Source organism: Elaeis guineensis, chromosome 8 (assembly GCF_000442705.2).
Source record: "Elaeis guineensis isolate ETL-2024a chromosome 8, EG11, whole genome shotgun sequence".
In the NCBI taxonomy this organism is placed as follows: Eukaryota; Viridiplantae; Streptophyta; class Magnoliopsida; order Arecales; family Arecaceae; genus Elaeis; species Elaeis guineensis.
Genome location: NC_026000.2, coordinates 129,558,550 through 129,578,816, shown reverse-complemented (window position 1 = coordinate 129,578,816; position 20,267 = coordinate 129,558,550). Strand labels below are relative to the sequence as shown.

The window sequence follows — 20,267 nt, the reverse complement described above, 5'->3', positions numbered from 1 at the left end:
GCATGGAAGGATCTGGCCTAAGCAACTGGCATTCTCCGTCAACAATGTGTGGCTAAGTGGTGGCTCCATCTCAGCAGTTAGATGAATTTCTGAGTACCCAAATGGTGATTATGATCCACTTCTGCTTTAATTTCTTGCATATTTCCTCCAAAGCCGTGGACAGAGGTCCCTTCCAGCTTACAGATTTTCTCAATAACTGATAGGCGTGGTTGTCTGCGCTGTTAACTATTGTAGACAGTCTGGAATGCAAACTGTGATGCACAGTTGAGGGATCCACTCAAGATAATGCCATCCGCTCATGCGCATGGTTCACCCTTTGGAACCTTGCAGGCATGGTTAGGGTTGCACAAGTTACTCCCTTTTACCATCCTATCATGTTTGTGTGATGTATAAACAGTTATTGCCTCTTATGATACTTGTGAAATCTTCAAATTCTTTCAGAGAAAGAGAGAGAGAGAATTCAAATCAATTTGCCCATGCTCGGACTAAACTTATGAGAACAGATATCTAAAGTCTGCCAGCTGAAATATTGTAACTCAATTAGCTATTTTCCTACAAGAAGATGACCTAAGTGCTGCATAAGGTCAAGAATGAACCTTTCACACCATACGACGAGTCATTTCCCAAAGATAAGATTGCTGCTACTTAGGTCCTATGCCGAAGTGCCACAATTTATCTCTATATCCTGTCTATTGAGTTGTGTCCATCCAGTTTAGGAGTGCAGTCCTCAAAGTTGAAAGCTAATGAAAATTAAGTTGGAAGAACAAATGCCAAGCTCCTACAGAACTATAGCTCACTATTGCCCTCCGTGGATTTGTTGTCATCTGATGTCTTCCCATTCACGGCCACAAGCTCTGTGTCGAATATGAGTGTTGCTCCGCCTGTCAATTTTCAGGATCATTTCAGAGAAGCATTCAAAAAACTAGCATGGAGATTGAATATGAGACTAATGAAAAAAATCTATCTTCAGGATACTTCCCTTCTAGATTTTACAGTAATTATCATTGGCTTGGTTCACTCTTGAAGAGTGAGCAATGCGTGAAAAGCTTTCAAAAAACTTTAAATATATTTCAGAAGTTACCAATGTAATCGATCATATCATACTAGTAACTGCAACATGTAAAAAATATATATATATACCTGGGATGGTTGGAGGGGATCCTTGAGCTCCATAGCCAAGTTTTGCAGGTATCTTTAGCTTCCGTTTTTCACCCACGCACATCCCCAAAAGACCTTGGTCCCACCCTATGGAGCAGTATTATTTTAGTTCATGGATGAGTGAAATAGTCATATCAAAATTAAATGCCCCAATCCTGAATGACTGAATGAGTCTGAAGCACATAAATACAAACTGTTTTACAGAAGAAAAGCTAACAGATTGATTATCATGAAACAATCGACATCTTAAATTATTATGATACAATTGATATCAATTTAAGACAAAAACATTGTGCTTTTGGTGCTGTTAACATTAAAACCTAGCTTTATACAGTTTGATGGATGCAGAACTGAGAGAAGCCTCTCAACGCCAAGACATCAATCTCTGCCATTCCTAGGATAAAGCTTCTAGCTCTTTGTTTGGGGAAAAAAAAGAAAGAGAAGCTAACAAATTGGGAAAATTATCTTTTCTGTTACCATCTCCAAGATCATATAACAGGCAAGATCATATTATAGGTGCAAATTTGATAACAAGCATGATCAAATAACAAGTAGCACGCCTTGTTGAAATAGCAGCTAATCAGCTATAATTATGCTAAGCAATTAAAACTCACTGACATTGCAGGAGACTTATTAAGGAAGCTTAACAATGTGCTAGGAATCATGGACATTAGAACTCATTGACAAAAGCTACGACGACATATTTAAAAGTTCGGTAGAGCTGACTGCAACTCAATAATTAGGAGTTCCTTTTCTCAGAGGATAATTCCCTGTTCTCCCTCCTCTCTCTTCATGTCTACCCTCTTCCTCTAATAATTTTCTAACTGTCTCACACAATTTATCATCCAACCTCATTGCACTCCATCGCAAACTTTTCTGAACCAAAGATATCCTTGTATGCTCCTTTTCAGGAGAATAGAGGGGAATCTGGTTTGTAGACATAACTGAGAGGGATGGATTGGTTCTTCAGACCGATGCAAAGATATTATGAACTAGGTATGGTGTTGGGTCGAGGATGCAGTAATCAAGAGGGAAGACAAACTGTAGGGAAGAAATAAAGGAGATTAGATTTGGGGGGGATGGTCAATGGACAACAATTGCAAACAGGGACATGGGTAACCGGGCACAGGAGTTGAAAAGAAACAAGCAATAAAATAAGGGTATACTTGGAAACTGCTATTCTTTTCCCGAAGGAACCAGAGGATGGTTTTCTGTCTAGCTGTTCCATTTTTTATGTTGGCTGGGCTCAGTTTTAGGTAAGGCATGGGAGGCATGGGAAGTCAAGGCTTGGATACCTCATACCTAGCTTCCCTCTAGAATATTTGAGAGGTCTTTTGCTTAATAGAAAGGAAATGTTGTCATTATCGTTCTACAACTACAGTCTTCAAATTATGATGAGGCAAACGTGCTCAATCTGCTTAATAAAAGATTTAGAAGTACACAATGAATTGCCGTCTAGGGATGGCAAAATTGACCCGACCCGATAGGTATACACCCTACCCAAACCCGATCAAACCTGAAAAATCGGATTTGATCAGGTTTAGATAAAACCCGAAAACTGTAGCGCGGATATAGGTAGGGTATGGATAGTACTGTTTTCTACCCGAATCCGAATCCGATCCGAACCTACAGGTATGGGTAATATCCGAACCCATACCCGAATATATATGTTTATAATTCTATTTTGGTTGATAATATGCATAAAATTATTTTGGTTATTTATATGTTCTATGTTGAATTGTAATTCTATTTCTATGTTTGATTTCTATAAATCTGGATTTATAAATTATGTTCTATGTTGAATTGATAATTTTGTTTTGATTGATAATATGCATAAAATTATTTTGGTTGTTTATTTTTTTTGGATTTAGGATAGGCATGGAGCGGATATGGGTTGGATATGGGGAAATGGGTTATCCGTGGGTATCCCCGAACCCATTGGGTATGGGGATTGGTATCTCTTTTCTTACCCGATTGGGTATCGAGTAGGGTTTGGATATATGGTATTAAATTTGGATTTGGGGATGGATAGTACAATATCCGACCCAAACCCTACCCATTGCCATCTCTATTGCCGTCTTATCTACTCCTTGAGTCAAGAAATCCAATATCATTTCTTGCCTCTCTTCTCTCAGCCCTCCTCTCTCCATTCTCCTCCTTTTCCTCCATCCATTTTTATTTTGCTTTATCTTCATTCATCCTTTCCGAGTGGAATGATGTTAATGCTAAATTTTGTTAATTGCCATAAAGTCTGGAAATCCACGACAGGTTCAACTCTAATTATCAAAAACGCCACAACTTAGGTAGGTAAAATTATTGAGTTGGTCAAGTTGGCATCTTTAGTGTATATTCCATAATATTTATCACATAGCAATGCTATATTACAATAGATAGTTATTCTTATAATTTTGAAAAGCAAAAAAAATAAAAATAAAATAAAATAAATAGCATAGCTCATCATCTATGTGCATGACAACTTGTAAACAAATAATGAATAGCTTATAGCAATTGTAATTTCTTTGCAAAGCACACATGCCTAACAACAACGAATTTCAAAGTTCAGATACTTAATTCCTAAATAATTATGTGTTAAATACAGACCTTAAAATACTCACATTCCAGATGATATTGGATTTAAGGATAACCTAAGAGGGATGAGGCTCGAGTTTCTAGTTGCTATTTTGCTGCCATTTTTCCCAAGAATTGATTGAGCCCTTAAATGCAAATGGTATATATTTTGTCTGTCACCCATATTTTCATGGTATGCTCTTCTTCTTTCTATATCTCGAGACATTGTTTAAAGAGAAATTGACACAATGACTGGTTTATCAGAAATACCTTTAATCACTTGACCACTACCAAGCTCGAATTCAATTGGATCACCTCTTTCAAAGCTGGAATCAAATACTGTTCCATCGGTGAGCGTCCCCTGCAACATCAATAACCAGTGGTTGAGAGAATGACGATAGTACAAACCCCAAAAATTTACAACTCAAACACATATAGATAATTAAATATGATGACTCAAACATCAATGAGTGTTAGGTAGCTTGAAATGCAAATATTTAGGAAAAGATGATAACATTAATTTTTTGACTGAACATTATTATTCAGTCAAAGATCTCACAATGCACTAACATCAAGCAAATAATCAATGAGAAATTATAAGCCAAGCTATGAGCTACCAAAGCATAAAATTTACAATGTGCAGTATAAATGACCTATTAAGTAATGAAAAGGATCAAAAATTGCTCCAATTTTTTATTATCTAGATCTGGATTACTAAATACCACAGCTGTATTCAAAGAGCAAAGAGTGACATGATGCAGATAGAGAAGACAAATAATAATAATAATAATAATAATAATAATAATAATCATAATAATAATGCATTGGTGTCAAAAATTATAGCTAAATAACTCCTAAAATGCATTAAAGGGTGGGAAATGATAGTTGCGATGGACAAGAAACAACAAACAAACCACCATATATCAAAGGTAGATGAAGTGTGAACTTCAGCTTCAATTTGTGAGTACACCATTTGCTGGTGCAGTAGAACATTTGCACACCGCTATCATTCATGGAACCACCAATATAATGAATCTAATGCAAGACATCTACATATTGAGATGGACTACCCTCCTCTTAAGAGGAGAGGGCATCTAATTCTCTCACTTGTCCACCTGTTGGCTTTGCATTTACATGGTTCAGATCTATTCACTTTTATGTGCTTTCAAACGAGAGGTTTATGGAGTTAAACAGAATTAATCACTTTCGTTTAGAGTAAATTACTTGGTTTTGTGACAAGTGCCAAACATTAAGAGGTTGGCCGCTAGCAACATGGTTTACTTTTTTCCCTCCATCTTCTTTTCACTTCCCTTCTTTTCTTACATGTTCATTGTGGAGAGCCACCATACCAAGCCAACCTACCCACCTATCATTGTGGCATGCCTTTTTCCCTTCTCTCTTCTTTTCTCCTCCAGTCTTCTTCCACCTTCATCGGCAACAACTCCATCTTCCCTACCACCATTGACTTGCATCAACTCAAGCACTTGATCAGCCCAGTTGGTGCTCCCCGCCATGTCGCTTCACCATCGATTAGCTTAACTCCAGCCACTCCATGACTACACTTTACACACCAAATTAGCATAGTAATGGCATTTTCCACCACCAGCCTTGCATCCAAAATCTGTGGTGCCACCAAACACACCATTTTGGAATGCCAAGCACCACCAGAGCCTCATATAACTCTTCCTCTCACCACTCCTCTTTCTTCTCTGACCTAAGCTACATCCAGTATCATCAAAGAAACACAACCAGCGACCATCACCCCAGTGGAGCTGACTTCCACCCAGCCCATGAGAATTCTAATGTTGGCCAATGGCCCTAGTTTCAAAGAAAATTTTCTCAAAAAAGGAAAAGAAAGAGAAGTTCCAGAAAAAGAAGAAAGGGAAACAGTAGTTTCATTTTTTTTTTTTTTCTAGTTCTAAATGAGAGAAGTCTATACATGGGGCCAATGAAATAGAATAAAAGTTTGAGGCCTGAACAGCGAGAAGAGCCCAACCAGACCCTCCAAAACCAAACATCAATTAAAAATATTGCATCAAAAAGAGCTTCAGACTCCCGCCCAAATCCTTGGCTTGTCAAAAAAGAAACAAGAGGGAAAAAAATGAAAAAATACACCAAATACCCCTAAAAGAAAACGTAACTCCTGAGAGGCACCAACAATATGCCCCCTCCCACACCCCCCTCACCCCCGCCCCAAAAAAAAAGGGGGGTCAAGCACATTAAATGGATGAGTGAGGCATGGCCTTGAAGTAGTAGACATTAAGCAATAAGGGTCAGGCATGGCCTCATGAGCAGATCCTTAATGGTGGGGTAGTACTGAAAAGATGGTGGGTGTTAGGCAAATAGGAGGCCGGGCGAGCTTGATGTGGTGGCATTGTACAACAGAGAGGTGGAAGAAGAAAGAATAGAAAAGAAGGAAAGAGAAAGCAAGCCATGATGCTAGCAGCCAGCCTCTTAATGTTTAGTACAAGTCAAGAAATCAAGTAATTAACTCCTATCTAAAGTACTTGGTCATGTTTAAGTCCACAAACCTATCTCTTCAAAAGCATATAAAAGTGAATCAAATAAAAAATCCAACAGCTAGAAAAATGAAAGGGCTAGATGCCCTCTCCTCTCAAGAGAAAATGGTCCATCTCTCTATTCATGAAAACATCTATATGATGGGTCATTGTTAGTATTCAGGCCAAACAAGAGCATCGATACTACAGACCTATATATTAATCAAACTAGTTTATTTTCTTTCTTCGAAAGGTTCTAATCTTGTGCAAATTTATTTGATCAGACAAGCATGCAATGGTGGTGAAAGGGATTGTCCATGACAAAGTGATATAGATATAGATAAAGCACTAGCATATTTATGAGAGCGCAGCATTTCATTTTAGCTGTTTCATAATGGTTGGAATATAATAAAATATCTAAAAGAGCATAAAGGTCCAATCCTTGGCTGCCTTGTTAGGGAGAAATAATTAGTTAAGCTAAACCCAGTACTATAAGGAAACTATTTGTCACATAACTGCAATCACATCTATTCCATACATGATTAGGGATCAGGTGCTGCCTCATAGTGTAGTGATGTGTCCACATAAATGCATATCTACTCTGTCATTGTTGCCATCCATATTTTGATCAAACAAGTGAAAAATTAGCATCCTCTCGCCAAAATTGTGCAGCCTACAAATCAAATGAATTTGCACTAGAAAAAATGTCACAGAAAAATAAAAAATTGTTTAATTAATCTTTAAGACCAAAATATTTAATACTTTCTTGTGCTTGTTAAGCTACCTACTCCTAGTTATGCCTTCTTTTGATACACCAGTTTGCTTGCTTTTTTGTTATTGATAACCATGAATTCCAAACACTAAGTGCATGCTCTTTGTGCCTGTTCTATACTATATCATGAACTCCCTTTGTTACGTCTAATTTTATGTGGACATAACCTTCCTATCATTTTTTCAGTGCATCCCAACCTTTGGCCCCTCTCTTTTTAAACTTGACCTTTGCACCGTACAACTTCCCCCATCTTTCTTATGTTCCCCCAATTGTCTCAATTCTCCACAATCACAATATCTTCTGAAGTCATTAAACATACCAGGATGAAATAAAACACCCATGGCTACATCAATGGAACTTGAAACATTTTTCAAAATACTTAATTAAGATTATTTGCTAGTGGGTTTGCTCCAGTATATGGCAATGATGAAAATGTCCCCAGTCCCCACAGCGATTTAGATGACAAACATGGTGTACTTCATTGCAATAGTGATTGCTCACACATGACCACTTGACTGTATAAAATTTAAAAATACTATTCCTTTACAATGATGTTAAATGGAGATCCCCATTCTATGACAATTGTTACTAATATTGCAACATAACTCCAAACTCACTGCTTAATGGTCATGCCTGCCTCATAGACTATCAAACCACTAATGGAGCTCCTTTTCAGATTTGATCTCCCAATGGCAAGCCACTTTTCATCCCTTGTGCAGTGATCAACTCATGAGCTTAATCTTCTTTGCCTTTTCTTCCCTTTACTTTCCCTGCAAATGCCATACCATAAGATCTCTGCTGCATCTTCTACTGCATCAATGAAGTCACAGCTTGTTTGGTTCTCCCATCATATTCATCTTCCTTCAAGTTCAATCTTTCAACTATGTTGGTTAGATTGCACATTCAATTTATAGACACTCAATTATCTCAGCTAACCCTCAATAAATCCCTCATCTCTTGACAGTGTAATAGTAAGATGGTGCCTCTAACTAGTGATATTAGAACTAAGACCAAGAAATATGTGGTGGCATCATCGCTTTTGAGTTTAGTTAGCATTAGCATCTTCTTCATGGCCTCCAAATTAACCCTCAGCCTTTTTTGTCGCCTCATGATGAGCAGTGAATTTTGGGTAAAGATTTGCCCACTTCTCTCTATCATGAACTTTGACGTTCTAAAGAAACAAATAACAAACTTGAGGCTGAGAGCTTCTTGATTCCTACTTATTATCTATAGTATATTATAAGACCACGGTGGATTACACAACACAACTATATTAACCCTGGCCCATTAGGTTTTACTCAGTAGGTCCAGGAGAAAAAAGGCAAATAGAAAAAGACAGAAAAAACAAAACATATATAGTGGAATATTTGAATCTCAGAGGCCCTAATTTATTATCTATTGCAGCATCAATTGTATGGATACATAAATTACATTACTACTTACACGATAGTGTACTTTAATTCTGTCACCTTTGTGAGCTTGGATGCTGCATGATTCCGGCTTGTACTGCAAATATGAAAGCCAAAGTAAATAAATAGATAGATAGAATAGTGCAAACAACAGAGCCGAAAGCCCTAGATATAAAAAAAATATGTATTCTACTGCATCTGTATGTTTTAGCAACTTGCGTGATCACATTGCCTTTTGGGGCCTGAATGCTGCAAGATTAAAACTCATACCATGAACAGGAGAAACCAAATCGTATTATGAGACAATGGCAATAGTGCAAACAGGAGAAACTAATGATCATGTGTATCTTTAAGTTTGTATAGGCATATTGCACAACTCATGGATTTCCAGTAATGGATTAGCACATATTGAAAGAAATCTAAGTACATCTGACAGAAGCGTCATGATTTTTTCATTACTTAGTATATGAAAATATCCATCACGATTCACCATGGTGATCTATGGCAAATTTGCCATTTTACATGACTTATCATACGATAGAGCTTGTTAGGTAGTAGAACTGGTTACCAAGTCATCTCCAAAGATGAAGATAAGTTCAGATATCAATCTGCTTCCACCTGGACTTTATTAAAATGTTGGAGCAACATCTTGAAGCCTTGTAAAGAACAACAAGAAATGTACACATTTCCCTTTTCTTTTTTCTCTTCTAGAGTGAATTTAGCATGTGTCAACTACTATAGATGCATGCTGCATTATTTTCCCTACTTTAGCATTTTATGGACACATAACTATCTTTTTTATATGATAGTGTATTTATGGATGTTTAAATTTTTCGGAATACTTACTTATATTATACCACAGTAGCATATCTCTTTTAAGCAGCTGTCACACATGGTACCACATGATGAAGAAATGGCTTAGAGATGGACAGCATAGAAAAAATTAAAAGCAGTAATTTGCAATACAAAGAAATCTTAGACAAAGACTTCTTCCTAAGGATTAATAAAACAAAATGCAAGAACAAAACCTGCAAAACTTTGCTGAAGAAGGCAATAGTTGCTCCAACTGCATGAACAATGTCCTAGTTCTTTGGAACTGATAGCAGGAAAAAAAATGAAAAATAGAACAATCTATGGAGTGGGGGAACAGATTTGTTGTTGCGTTACAGGTTGATCTTAGTGCTCTCCCTTATCAGAAAGAATGATTACTGATTGTTGCTCAAAGCAGAAAATTAGCACCTAACGAAGGGCTGATTCATCCCTTAATCAGTCCCTTAGAACAAGGAACTGCAGCTAGGATTCTTGTTGCAGATAAAGAATGTACTTTGGATTAAGAATACACTTGACATTCTTGCTAGCTGGTCCCAACCAATTCAGTAGTGTGCAACAGCATCCAATACAATCAATCAGACCTTTGGAGCTAGCAGCAAAGTTATCAGATTAGAAGATGAGCATAAACCTCACAACTGCAACCACCGCCATGCACATCATGCAGTGAAGAACTGTTGAATATCATTGCACTTATCTCATTGACGAACTTAATGCCAAGCACACCTCTCTGAAATCATGGGTTTGGGGTATTTATATGCAGAAAAGTTTCCATCGCTCTTCCCATAATGGAAATTAAAGAATTGTATTCTTAGGTTGTCCTCACTGCAATTAACTGATCAGACCTTTTACACCCGTTGAAGTAAAATTGGTAACTAGCTACATGAACTAACTTATCGCTCCATGTTATCTGAAAATGATGATATGTTTGATCTTTCAGCAGACTGTACAAACTACAAAACCGGACCATTCCCCCAAGCATGTAATACCCCTCAACAGAGTAACATCTACATTATTTAAAAATAAATAAATAAATTCTACCGACATATGATACAAGTCATATTTAAGAATAAATAAATAAATTCTACCGACATATGATACAAGTCTAAGTCTCTAATCTTTATCATTAACAACGAATCTCAAAAAAAAAAAAAAAAAAAAAAAAGAGGAAACCGAAAGGAAAAAAAAAATCAACTATTCTCTTACCTCATCAGAAAAGGGAAAAGAATCTTTTTTCTGAACCAAAATCCAAACTGATCTATATTCGTTCAACTAAGATCTAATTTTTTGATTGACAAAGGGTCCCAAAATATGATGTTCAAAAAATATATTATTTTCTTATATCATTAAATTAAAGAAAAAATCTTCATTTTTTAACCAAAAATTCAATCTATACTATGTCCATCTATTCATCCCCAGAATTTAGAAGTCAGATTTGGAATATGACAACTGAAATGATGGAATTATCGAAAGAATTGAGTTAAATATTTACCTTCACACCGATCTGGAGTTCCGTTACATCCCCGGATTTCTTCGCGGAAACTAAAGAAAACAAGATCGGATCAGATGGAACAAATCTCGAGAATATTGGAGAGATCAGATTGCATGCTTCGAAGAAAAAGAAATCCAGGAGTAAGACTAAAGTGATATCTCACCAAGTAGGATTAAAGCGGCAACGAAAACGACGCAGAGATGAAGCTTCGCCATGGTTTTCTCGCTCGGAGCCGGCAGCCTCTAGACGTTCTCGTCTCCGCTGCTATTGAAGGGGCCTGAGGAGATATAATGCTCCGGCGGAGCACAGTTAAGTAGTAAGATCCAATGTAACGCTTTTCTCTCGTGGCGCGACCAATTGCCGACTGCCACATAAGATGGGTAAAAAGGCGGACCGGCGGATGAAAGTCACACGGAATAAAAGGTTCAGAATAATTAGGTTAAATAAAGTAAATTAGAGGGGGAAATGAAGTATTAAATTATTCCATCTTTTGTTGAAGCATGTTATTCTGATACTGTGGCCAGTTTGGAAAGGCCATGGAATTTGACAATTTTATGAAATTTTTTTTTTCTTTTCCTAAGTATGAATAATTTAATCATAGGATAAAAAAGCAAAGAAAGTGCTAATTCATAAAAAAATAATAATAGTCACCAAGGTCATTATTTTTTTCAATGATTATCGGGCTCACCCTTTCCTCCCTTCCATTCCCCCCTCAATCCCTCGTGGCGACTCCTCTTCGCACATGCGATCTCCTCCCCCTCCTCCAACTACGCCTCCTCTCCCTCCCTGATAGCCTTGACCTTACCCTCCAACTCCCCACTATCTTCGTCAGCCAACATAAAAAATCCTTGATCTTGCTCTCTTTCATCAAAGATTTCAAAAGATAAAAAAAAAAAAAAAATTATCAAATTATATAAAAAAAAGATCTTATTTTTTTGTCATTGCTTTGTTTTCATTGATTTTTCTTATGTTTCCCACGATTTTTTCTCTATTTTTATGGTCCTTAGAGTCTCAATTAGGTTAATGGGTCATTTAGAAAATGAATCGAAAATAGGGATGGCAATTAGATCAGGTCAAACAACATGTAGATTGAGTCGGATATATAGATCTAAAATCTATGAATCTAAATCTGATTTATTTATTAAATAAATAAAAATACATATCTAAGACTGATTATTTTATTAAATAGATAATATAGTTGATCTATAATGAGTTGAATAAGTTAAAGAGATCAAATGGTTAAGCATCGCCACCTCTAATTGGTAGGAAAAAAAAAGGTAAAGTATGTACTTTTTTTCAAAATACATATTCTATCTTCGTTGAAAGTGCTAATGATTACTTGGATGATAAGAGTAGGAACAAGTTAAAAGGCTTATTCATCCCTATTCTGCTTCCAAACACAAGATTAGAGATTAGCACCAAGATGGCCAAGATACCTGAGCCTCCACAAACGTTATCATTGATTAAGTCACATGTGTGAAAACCCCTATCTGTTTCACCTGTTATTTTATCTGTTTGGTTTTGAAGGCTGTTTCCTCACTTAAGGCTATATATGAAGCTACCCAGAATCCCCTCATACGTTCCTAATACGAAGCTAAGCTAATCCTTTTGATGAACTAGCAACATCTGTATCAATTTTTTTTCCTGTTGGGTTCCAAGCATTCTTGCAAGAACAAAGACATCAATGCATCAGTACAAGCTAAAAGCTAATCTGAGATTGAACTGGAAAGCAGAGAAAATCTAAAATTCTAAATGCTTTTTTAAGGTGTTCTATCACTAAACTTTCTTCAATCAATATATTCATTGTGAGGACAGGGTTTCTTGCTTCAACGGTAAATTGGAAGGCTAAAGAAACGAAATCGCTTCAGACATCCAGACTATGTGCTTGGTTAAATGGGCATCGCAACACCAGTTCTTGATCTGCTGAAGATATCCATGAATGTGTTTGCCAGCTGCAGTCTGACCAAAACCACACTTCAAAAAACCTTGGGTCCTCTGGACTCAGACCACTATAATTGATTTCTAACCCAACCACTAGCACCAAGTGGTCTGCAGGGTGATCAAATCTGTGCATGCAAACAAGCTAGTTTTCCGTAAATTAAACTGAAACAAAAAAGGCTGAAGTGTAGGAAGGCAGAAGAAAGGTGATCGATTATTAAATATGAAATAACAAGGTAAACCATTCATAATTTGGTTTAATTGAAACAACATCAAAAGATGCCTATCCAAGGATATGATACCTTGTACTAACTTGACCATTAGCATCAAAATTGCGCTAATTGACGACATAGTAGAAGTTCTGATGCTAACACTATACAAAAGCCAGAAAGGAAAGGGAACACCAAATCACCAACAAAGCTAAATACTTACAGATATCAGCAAATAAGACTACATCCAAATCTGCAATATCAGAACTCGAAGAATAATGGTTCTATATTGCAACAGCAGTAAGCCAAGTGGTGAGGCTACTGCTCCACTCAAGATGATCTGACCAGCCTATGAGAGAGCAGCCACGGGGCACAACAGATTCAGTAAATGGATTGGCAGCAAATAAATGGTATCCATGGTTGTTTTCCTTTAACTCTCTTCTTCTGGTTCTTATTGACAGGAAGCCTCGCAGGAGAATTCCATTCTCTGTAATCTGCTTGACTAAGAGAGGACTCAGTAGGCCTCTCAGAAGCTATTTTGGAACTCCAGGCCTTTGCTGTGCATCCCTCATCCTGCAAGGCCCGACTTTTGTTGTCCTCCAATGGTTTGTCATGCTCTTGGGCATTTGTTACCTTTGGGTTCTCAAAGTTCGCCTCAGCAAGGAGGGTTTTCAAGGGAACATGAACTCTTCCAGAATTTCCCCTTACAGCCTTTGCAGCTATCTCTTTATTCTTCTTTCTGGCCTCAGCTTCAACTTGTGAGCTCTGTATCGACTGGATCTCATGAGAAACTGATCGTCTGCCAGGTTCCACTTGGGTCATTAAAGATGGTTCCTTGAAAATAACACTGTTGATGTCACCGCTCTCTGGAAGAGCACCTTCTTCTACATTAGAAGCACAAAGATCTTTTGGAGTCTGGGTATTTGTGGGCAACAGAATTTGGGATCAAGGATGGGTATGTCATGGTTTGTATCTTATGGATGGTACTGTTTCACCTGTAGCAACAAACAAACAAACAAATATAATTTCAGGAAAACAAGCTGAGGGCTGAAAATAAGAAAAAGCTTTATGGATATTTTCAATTGATTACATTGTTGGAATCCAAAATGACATGACAGTATACGTGTTCAAAAGCAAAGGAAATGATGAAAAAACTTGTCCTATAGAAACCTAGCCATGGCGCATGCAACAGGTGAATTCTAAGGTTATGACTTGAGACACTACTTGAAATAAAATTTCCAATCACAGGTCAATGAGACCATAATTTATACCACAAGGTAATAAAACACATTAAAGCAGATTATTAATTCATTATGAAAGGATTATGAAGACAAGGATGTGATCACATGTTAAATCAGAGGATTAAATTTCTTGACTTTCCAATAAAAACCCTTAGGACAACACAACTACTGGATGTCATAAGTCTTGCTATCAATAACTTTATACTTCATAGTCAATTGTAGCTATTGAGTGCTAAATTTTTGACTGCAGCCGTAATATTAACCAAAAAAAAGAAAGAAAGAAAAAGCCTTACATGCCAATCAAAGCCATTCTCCTGAACTAACACTTCTTTGTTCTATGCGCCAGATAATCATGCTACCTTAATTTATTGTCTTTCAGTTTTTATAGCAACAGTGGCTGTGTCCATCCTAACCTAAAATTTAAAAGTGCAAGTTCCATATCATGTTGATGAGATTGTATCCATATGGACATGAAAGAGAAGCAGGTAAGCTATAACATTGAATTCAAATGTCAATGTAGGCTTGAATATTTCTGAATACATAGAAGAAAACTTGATAAGTATCTTTTAACTTGAAGACTCATCTACAATGAAAAGGATAAAATTAAAACTCGAAAACTCATCTATATTGAAAAGGACAAAAACTAAAATATATGTAAAATCATTAAAGTCAACATGCATTGTTGACCGCAAGAGAAGACTAATGCTCTTCTCGGGGTAGGCAATTGGCCAAAACTAAGTCCCAAAATTTGATTTGTTACAACCAAGTTCATCAGCTGTGTCTCAAAGGAACTCATCAAACTATTAGTTTATTCAATTTGAGTTTAAATCTAGACAAGGCTTATTTTCTTCATTTTAAAATAATAGATGCACCACCAAGTCTAAAATCCAATATCTTATTTTCACAAAGAGATAAGTACATTAGCTAAATACAGTAACATGTGCATTAATTGTTTATTAAATACATTAATTACTCAAATGGGTAATGAGATAGCTAATCTTAAATGTAATAAAAAAGAAACAAGCAATTTCTATATGTCAGACCCACCTTCTTTAAAAATTATTAGATATATTGATTTTTCAAGCTTAAAGCAGTTTATATCCAACGACAGGTAATTGAAGTAATTTTGTATAGAGAATAAACTGCACTAAAGAATCTCTCATTCAAGCAGCTCAGGCAGTCAAACATAACATGAAATTGAGGGATAAATTCTTGCCTGAAACAGAGCCCTGTAGCTCTTCAACACCATCTGTTTGGCCATTAGTATCTGCTGAGACATCGGGCTGTTGCTTAGGTTCCCCATGGACATGCTCTTCTTGCAGAGACTGATAACAGACACCAGAAGCAACTCCAGATATACCATCTATTTCTGAGTTATTGCAGGTGATGGGATTTTTAATAGATGATTCCACTGATGTTGAAAAGACATGCCCCTCAAGTGTGAAATCTTGTGCACTTTGAATACATAAATGAACACTACTTTCTTTTGAGTCTGGTTCTTCTCTAGATACTTTGGCAAGACCATTTTCTGATTGAATGCATGAAATCTGAACACCTGTTTCTGGAATGGAACAATTATTGTCAGGACCAACTGAAGTGTCCATTGAATCATCCTGAAAGCCATTCTGAGGTCCCAGCGGAGATCCAGATACATTTTCCGTATTCTCAGTCTGAACTTTGTGGTCATCCAACTCATCATGAAGCTCTTCCAAAAGGCTATTTGCTGTGTTGATGTGCTCATTTTGAAGTTTCATTCTCATATCAGGATCTTCAGTGTCATCACCAACTATATTTTCTGTAGAATCTAGTTGAAGAAATTTTTGGTGTTCTAGTTCATCTGAATAATCTTCAGTTTTATTCTCCAAGTGTCTGGAATTTTTTTCATCATGTTCTAAGCCTAAGACATGATCCAAAAGAGTGGATGCACTTAAATCTTTGCCCTTTCCCAGTTCATTTGCTCCAATATACTCATCAGGTAGGGGCTCTGATTCTCTGGTGTCATATTTTGGTTCAGGATAAATCTTTGTCAAATGCCAACTTTCCTCTTCACATATTTCCTGTTTCAGCTCCTCTGTGCTACAATAATTACTAACGTTTGTTGCTTCATCAATAACAAGTTGAATTTCATTACTTATCTTAGTTGTTACACTACCTTGACTAAAATCAGATGCTGCAACACCACTGACTTCTGCAGCCAGCATATTATCACGTAACAAGAGTTCAGTTGATGAGTAGGAGTGCTCCTCAAATTGAAATTCAGTTTCAAACTCCTCTAATTGGATTGATGCAACACATGTTTCCTGTGAACCAGTAACTTGATCATCTAAAATTATTTGTTGGACTCCTGATGTTTCTGTAATTGTAATGCATGAATGGGTTTCAAGTCCATCTGATCCTAACCCTTCAAAACCTTCAGACAATGCCAGAGATAACCCAGCTTCATGTTCAAAATCATTGAGCAGAGTAGACCTATCTCCATTAACGTGCTCATCCTTATGACTTTGGTCATCATTCAGCTCATTGATCGCATTTATACCAACAGTGTCCTCATAAGTTGGATTGTTCTCATGAGCTGGAATGGTTGAAGGGATGCCATTGGCAACTTTGTCCAGTTCCACCACTGGAACTATTTCAGGGGCTTCAACTTCCAGATGATAATTTAGCTCATTTCCAGCCTCAGAACCAGCAGAAATTACAGTTACGTTGGGTTCCACAGATCCATAATCCTCACAATATCCATGCTTCACTTTGAAATTTTCTCCCAGAGGAGTGCTTGATGGCATTTGTAAAGCATTTATATTCTCCATTTCATTCCCATTCACTTTCCACTTGTCAGGCTTCCCATTTTGATACTCAGTTTGATCAAAATGAATAGAAGCATCCAGGTACTCACCATCATTATTTTCCATAAGGCATGATCCAGCCTTGGATAATAATTCATTTTGAGACAGTTGTCCACCTCTGTCAGTTTGTTCATCCTGTGCATCGCAGAAATCTGAATTGGGTTCCTTTATACTTGCTGAAACTTGATCAGAGAAGACCTTCGTCAGAGCGCTTACCATGGGATGATCTAGTGGGACATTGATCTCCACACACGCATCCATCTTCTGTAATTGTGAGTCTACAGTAGAGAAATCACTTGCATGATTACCAAGTAGGGTTGGAGAAACAGGAATATTCCCATTAATATCATTTTTTGCATAAGTCCCTCCATTTATATCATTGACAATCATAGTGTTATTAACCGTGGACTGAGCACTAGCAAAATCTTGTCTCTCTTCAGAAGCAACCATGAATGCTTTGGTTAACACAGAAGAATCATAGCATTCTGTATGTTTGTTAGCAGCATCCATATTCGCACTAGAGCACACGTCAGCATTACAGGACAATGCATGATTTTCAAAGTGTTTGTCACTTTCCAATTGACTTGCACTGCATTGAATGTCAGGACCATGAACTTGGCTGCTGTCAAGCAAAACATGTGGTTCCAGAGTATCATCTGCAGATGGAACTTTAGATATTTAAGCCCCAGAACTTTGATGCACCACACTTCCCGCAATGAATTAGTGTCAAAAGATCAGAAAGCATCATCTGAAAGTCTTACTTTACTAAGACAAACAAGAATTCCAAATAATATCGTCATGAATATCAACAAGTGATTTAGTTCATTTTGATGGTTCGAAAAGCATATTTACTTATCAACAATGACATACTAAAGAATGGAGAAAAAACCCAGAAATGGTTTCCATGCATAAAGGGATAGCAATAAATAGACAAAGGTTGCAAGTAAATCTAAATGGTTGTTTAAAATTTCCCTCCAAATCATTAATCGAGCTTTTCAAACTCATATCATTTCTTTCTTCCACTTTATTCTCTGGTATATGGAAACACAAACAACACGCAACAATACTTTGTATGTTTAGAAATGCACAGCAAGAACTGAGGACAAAAAGTACATCAGAAAAACAATAATATAAGCCAAGACAGTTAAACCATACATTCTGATATGAGTGCAATTTGATATGATAGAGAACTTGGAAGAGCCTAGTTTTGGATTATTTTAGCAGTATCATACATGGGTAAAACAGGTCATGGTTTATATTAAACAGGAAGTTTCAGAACAGATCCATGAAGTTATTTATGCATTTTAGGTTTAATGTAGGTCTGAATTGATATGTTAATTTTTTTTCTTGGTCTTCTTTTCAGCTTGCTTGCTGTTTTATTACGTCCTAGAGGTCTTAGATTTAGATCTTTTATCTCAAGGTTGGGTATTTATATTATCCTGTGAATTTCACACTGGATTTGAGGGCTAATATTTTATTGAGTTTCTGAGACATATTTTGCTTTGGATAGGTGCATTTAAGTCCTATTAGAGTTTGGATTCTCTGGAGACATCCAATGCAATCTCCAGCAATCTGTGTATTGTGGCAGGTGATTGGACTGGGCCAGAGATGACATGAACTGGACCTCTCCGGTTCAAACATGAATTGAGAGGATTTAAACTCTTTTATCTATAGGTTGAGTAAGGAAATGCTTCAACTCACAAGGTTTCTGTTTGAGATTGATTACGGTAATTTTCTATGTTGGGTAACAAAAGTAAAAAATTTTGCTATGTTCTGTAGAAAAATTATAAGTACCTTGTTTGCTTCTTTTCTTACATCATTTTTATGGAAAAAAAGTTTAGAGGTGTACCACTGACTAAGGAGTGGTATTTACTAAGTCTCACAATGTCCTTTTCCACAAAAGGAGGAAAGAAGATGGTTTGATATCAAATTCAATGATGGATTAAAATCAAATTTATTTCTTCTATCTTCTTGTTACTTCTTCTCATCTTCTTTTTTTGAGCTTGAAAATAAACCCTGAATCATAGAAATGGCCATCTTCAAGAGCACATATTCATGCAGCATTTTTTGCCCGTAAATGTGAAAATACGATAAGGAATTTTTCAGGTCCCACCTATAAGGGGGTTCAATCTTCCAAATCGATCTTCATTAATTATCATTTTTTGAGGCATCATGATCAAATTCAATATTATAAACAACAAGTTGAGACAGAAAGGAAATATATGGTACCTCTAACTCTTTGAAATAAGCAATTCAAGATCTAGCATTACGTGCAAGGAAAGAAAGCATGACATGACTTATTTATTATACTAGTGTTAAAGGCATCTTTTTATTTTCAAGCAACATCGACCTAACAACATAAATTTGATGTAGATACCACTGCAATCGTGCCAACTTCACTTAAAATTTATATTGACAGCACAGAGCCAAAATTGTTCGACACAAATCATAACTTGAGAAAGAACCCTGAGAAAACTCATTACATTGCATCAGGAAGAATATGAACATAATAATCCACATACCAGCATTGTTAGTCTCCAAGATCGCATCTTTACCCAAATTTCCGGCTTCTCCATCAGATCCTACGCCACCTTTTACTTCTTTCCCCTCTTCAATCGCTAGCTTCAAATCCTCCACCATCAGTTCAACTGCCAACATCAAGAATTCAGTCCACAAAGCCACCAACTCGTGCATAATAAAGAGCCGAACTGGAAGAATAAACCAAGAAACCCGTACCAGAGTTCTTGCGTCGGTCTTCGTCGGAGAGCTCCTCATCCGAGGCCTTCTTCCCGTCACCACCTCCGGCCGTGGACACGGCGGCACCGTCGGTGGTCCCACAGTGCTTCCGGTGGGCCCTACGCTGCTTGGCGCTGGGATGGGGGTTGGGGAAGACCCACCCGCACTTGTGGCACACCGCTCCCTCATGCCCTTCAAAAAGAATCACCAAAAAAAGAACTCAGAGTCGAAGAAATCCACACCCAAGAAACTCCAAACCAAGAAGAATCCAAAGGAGAGAAGAAGAAAACCTGAGGGCTGAGGCCTTCGCTTCTCCTCGATGTCCATTTCACGAGAACTCGGCAATGGCGATCCCGGCGCTTCCTCTCTTCCTCCTAGGATTCTTTAGAGGGAGACCCGGGAGTCGTTGGGGAGTTTAAAGGAGACGCGGTGAGGGAAGGGACGGGAGATTATATATGGAACCTCAGTGTGGTGACGTTTTTGGTGTTTCTGTATCCGTTGGATTGGATTTGATCGGGTTATGGATCTTGTGTGCAGATTCGGGGAATCCTGATCGGACGGTCGATGAGGGACTA

The 20,267-nt window shown here is 37.3% G+C and overlaps 2 protein-coding genes across 2 annotated transcripts; both read right to left on the bottom strand.

Annotated features, from left to right (window-relative positions):
• Positions 1-459: 459 nt before the first annotated feature.
• Positions 460-11,050, bottom strand: LOC105032408 (FK506-binding protein 2). The gene is made up of 6 exons (XM_010906853.4): positions 10,889-11,050; positions 10,726-10,775; positions 8,440-8,502; positions 3,997-4,087; positions 1,141-1,245; positions 460-881 (listed from the first exon to the last, which is right to left on the bottom strand). Exons 1-6 carry the CDS (start codon positions 10,938-10,940, stop codon positions 787-789), a joined length of 456 nt encoding a protein of 151 aa, XP_010905155.1. The 5' UTR covers positions 10,941-11,050; the 3' UTR covers positions 460-786.
• A 1,799-nt stretch (positions 11,051-12,849) lies between these two features.
• LOC140851112 (uncharacterized) lies at positions 12,850-20,267 on the bottom strand. Its single transcript, XM_073242622.1, has 5 exons — positions 19,983-20,267; positions 19,693-19,884; positions 19,479-19,604; positions 15,330-17,612; positions 12,850-13,867 (listed from the first exon to the last, which is right to left on the bottom strand). The coding sequence occupies exons 1-5, from the start codon at positions 20,017-20,019 to the stop codon at positions 13,833-13,835; spliced, it is 2,673 nt and encodes an 890-aa protein (XP_073098723.1). The 5' UTR covers positions 20,020-20,267; the 3' UTR covers positions 12,850-13,832.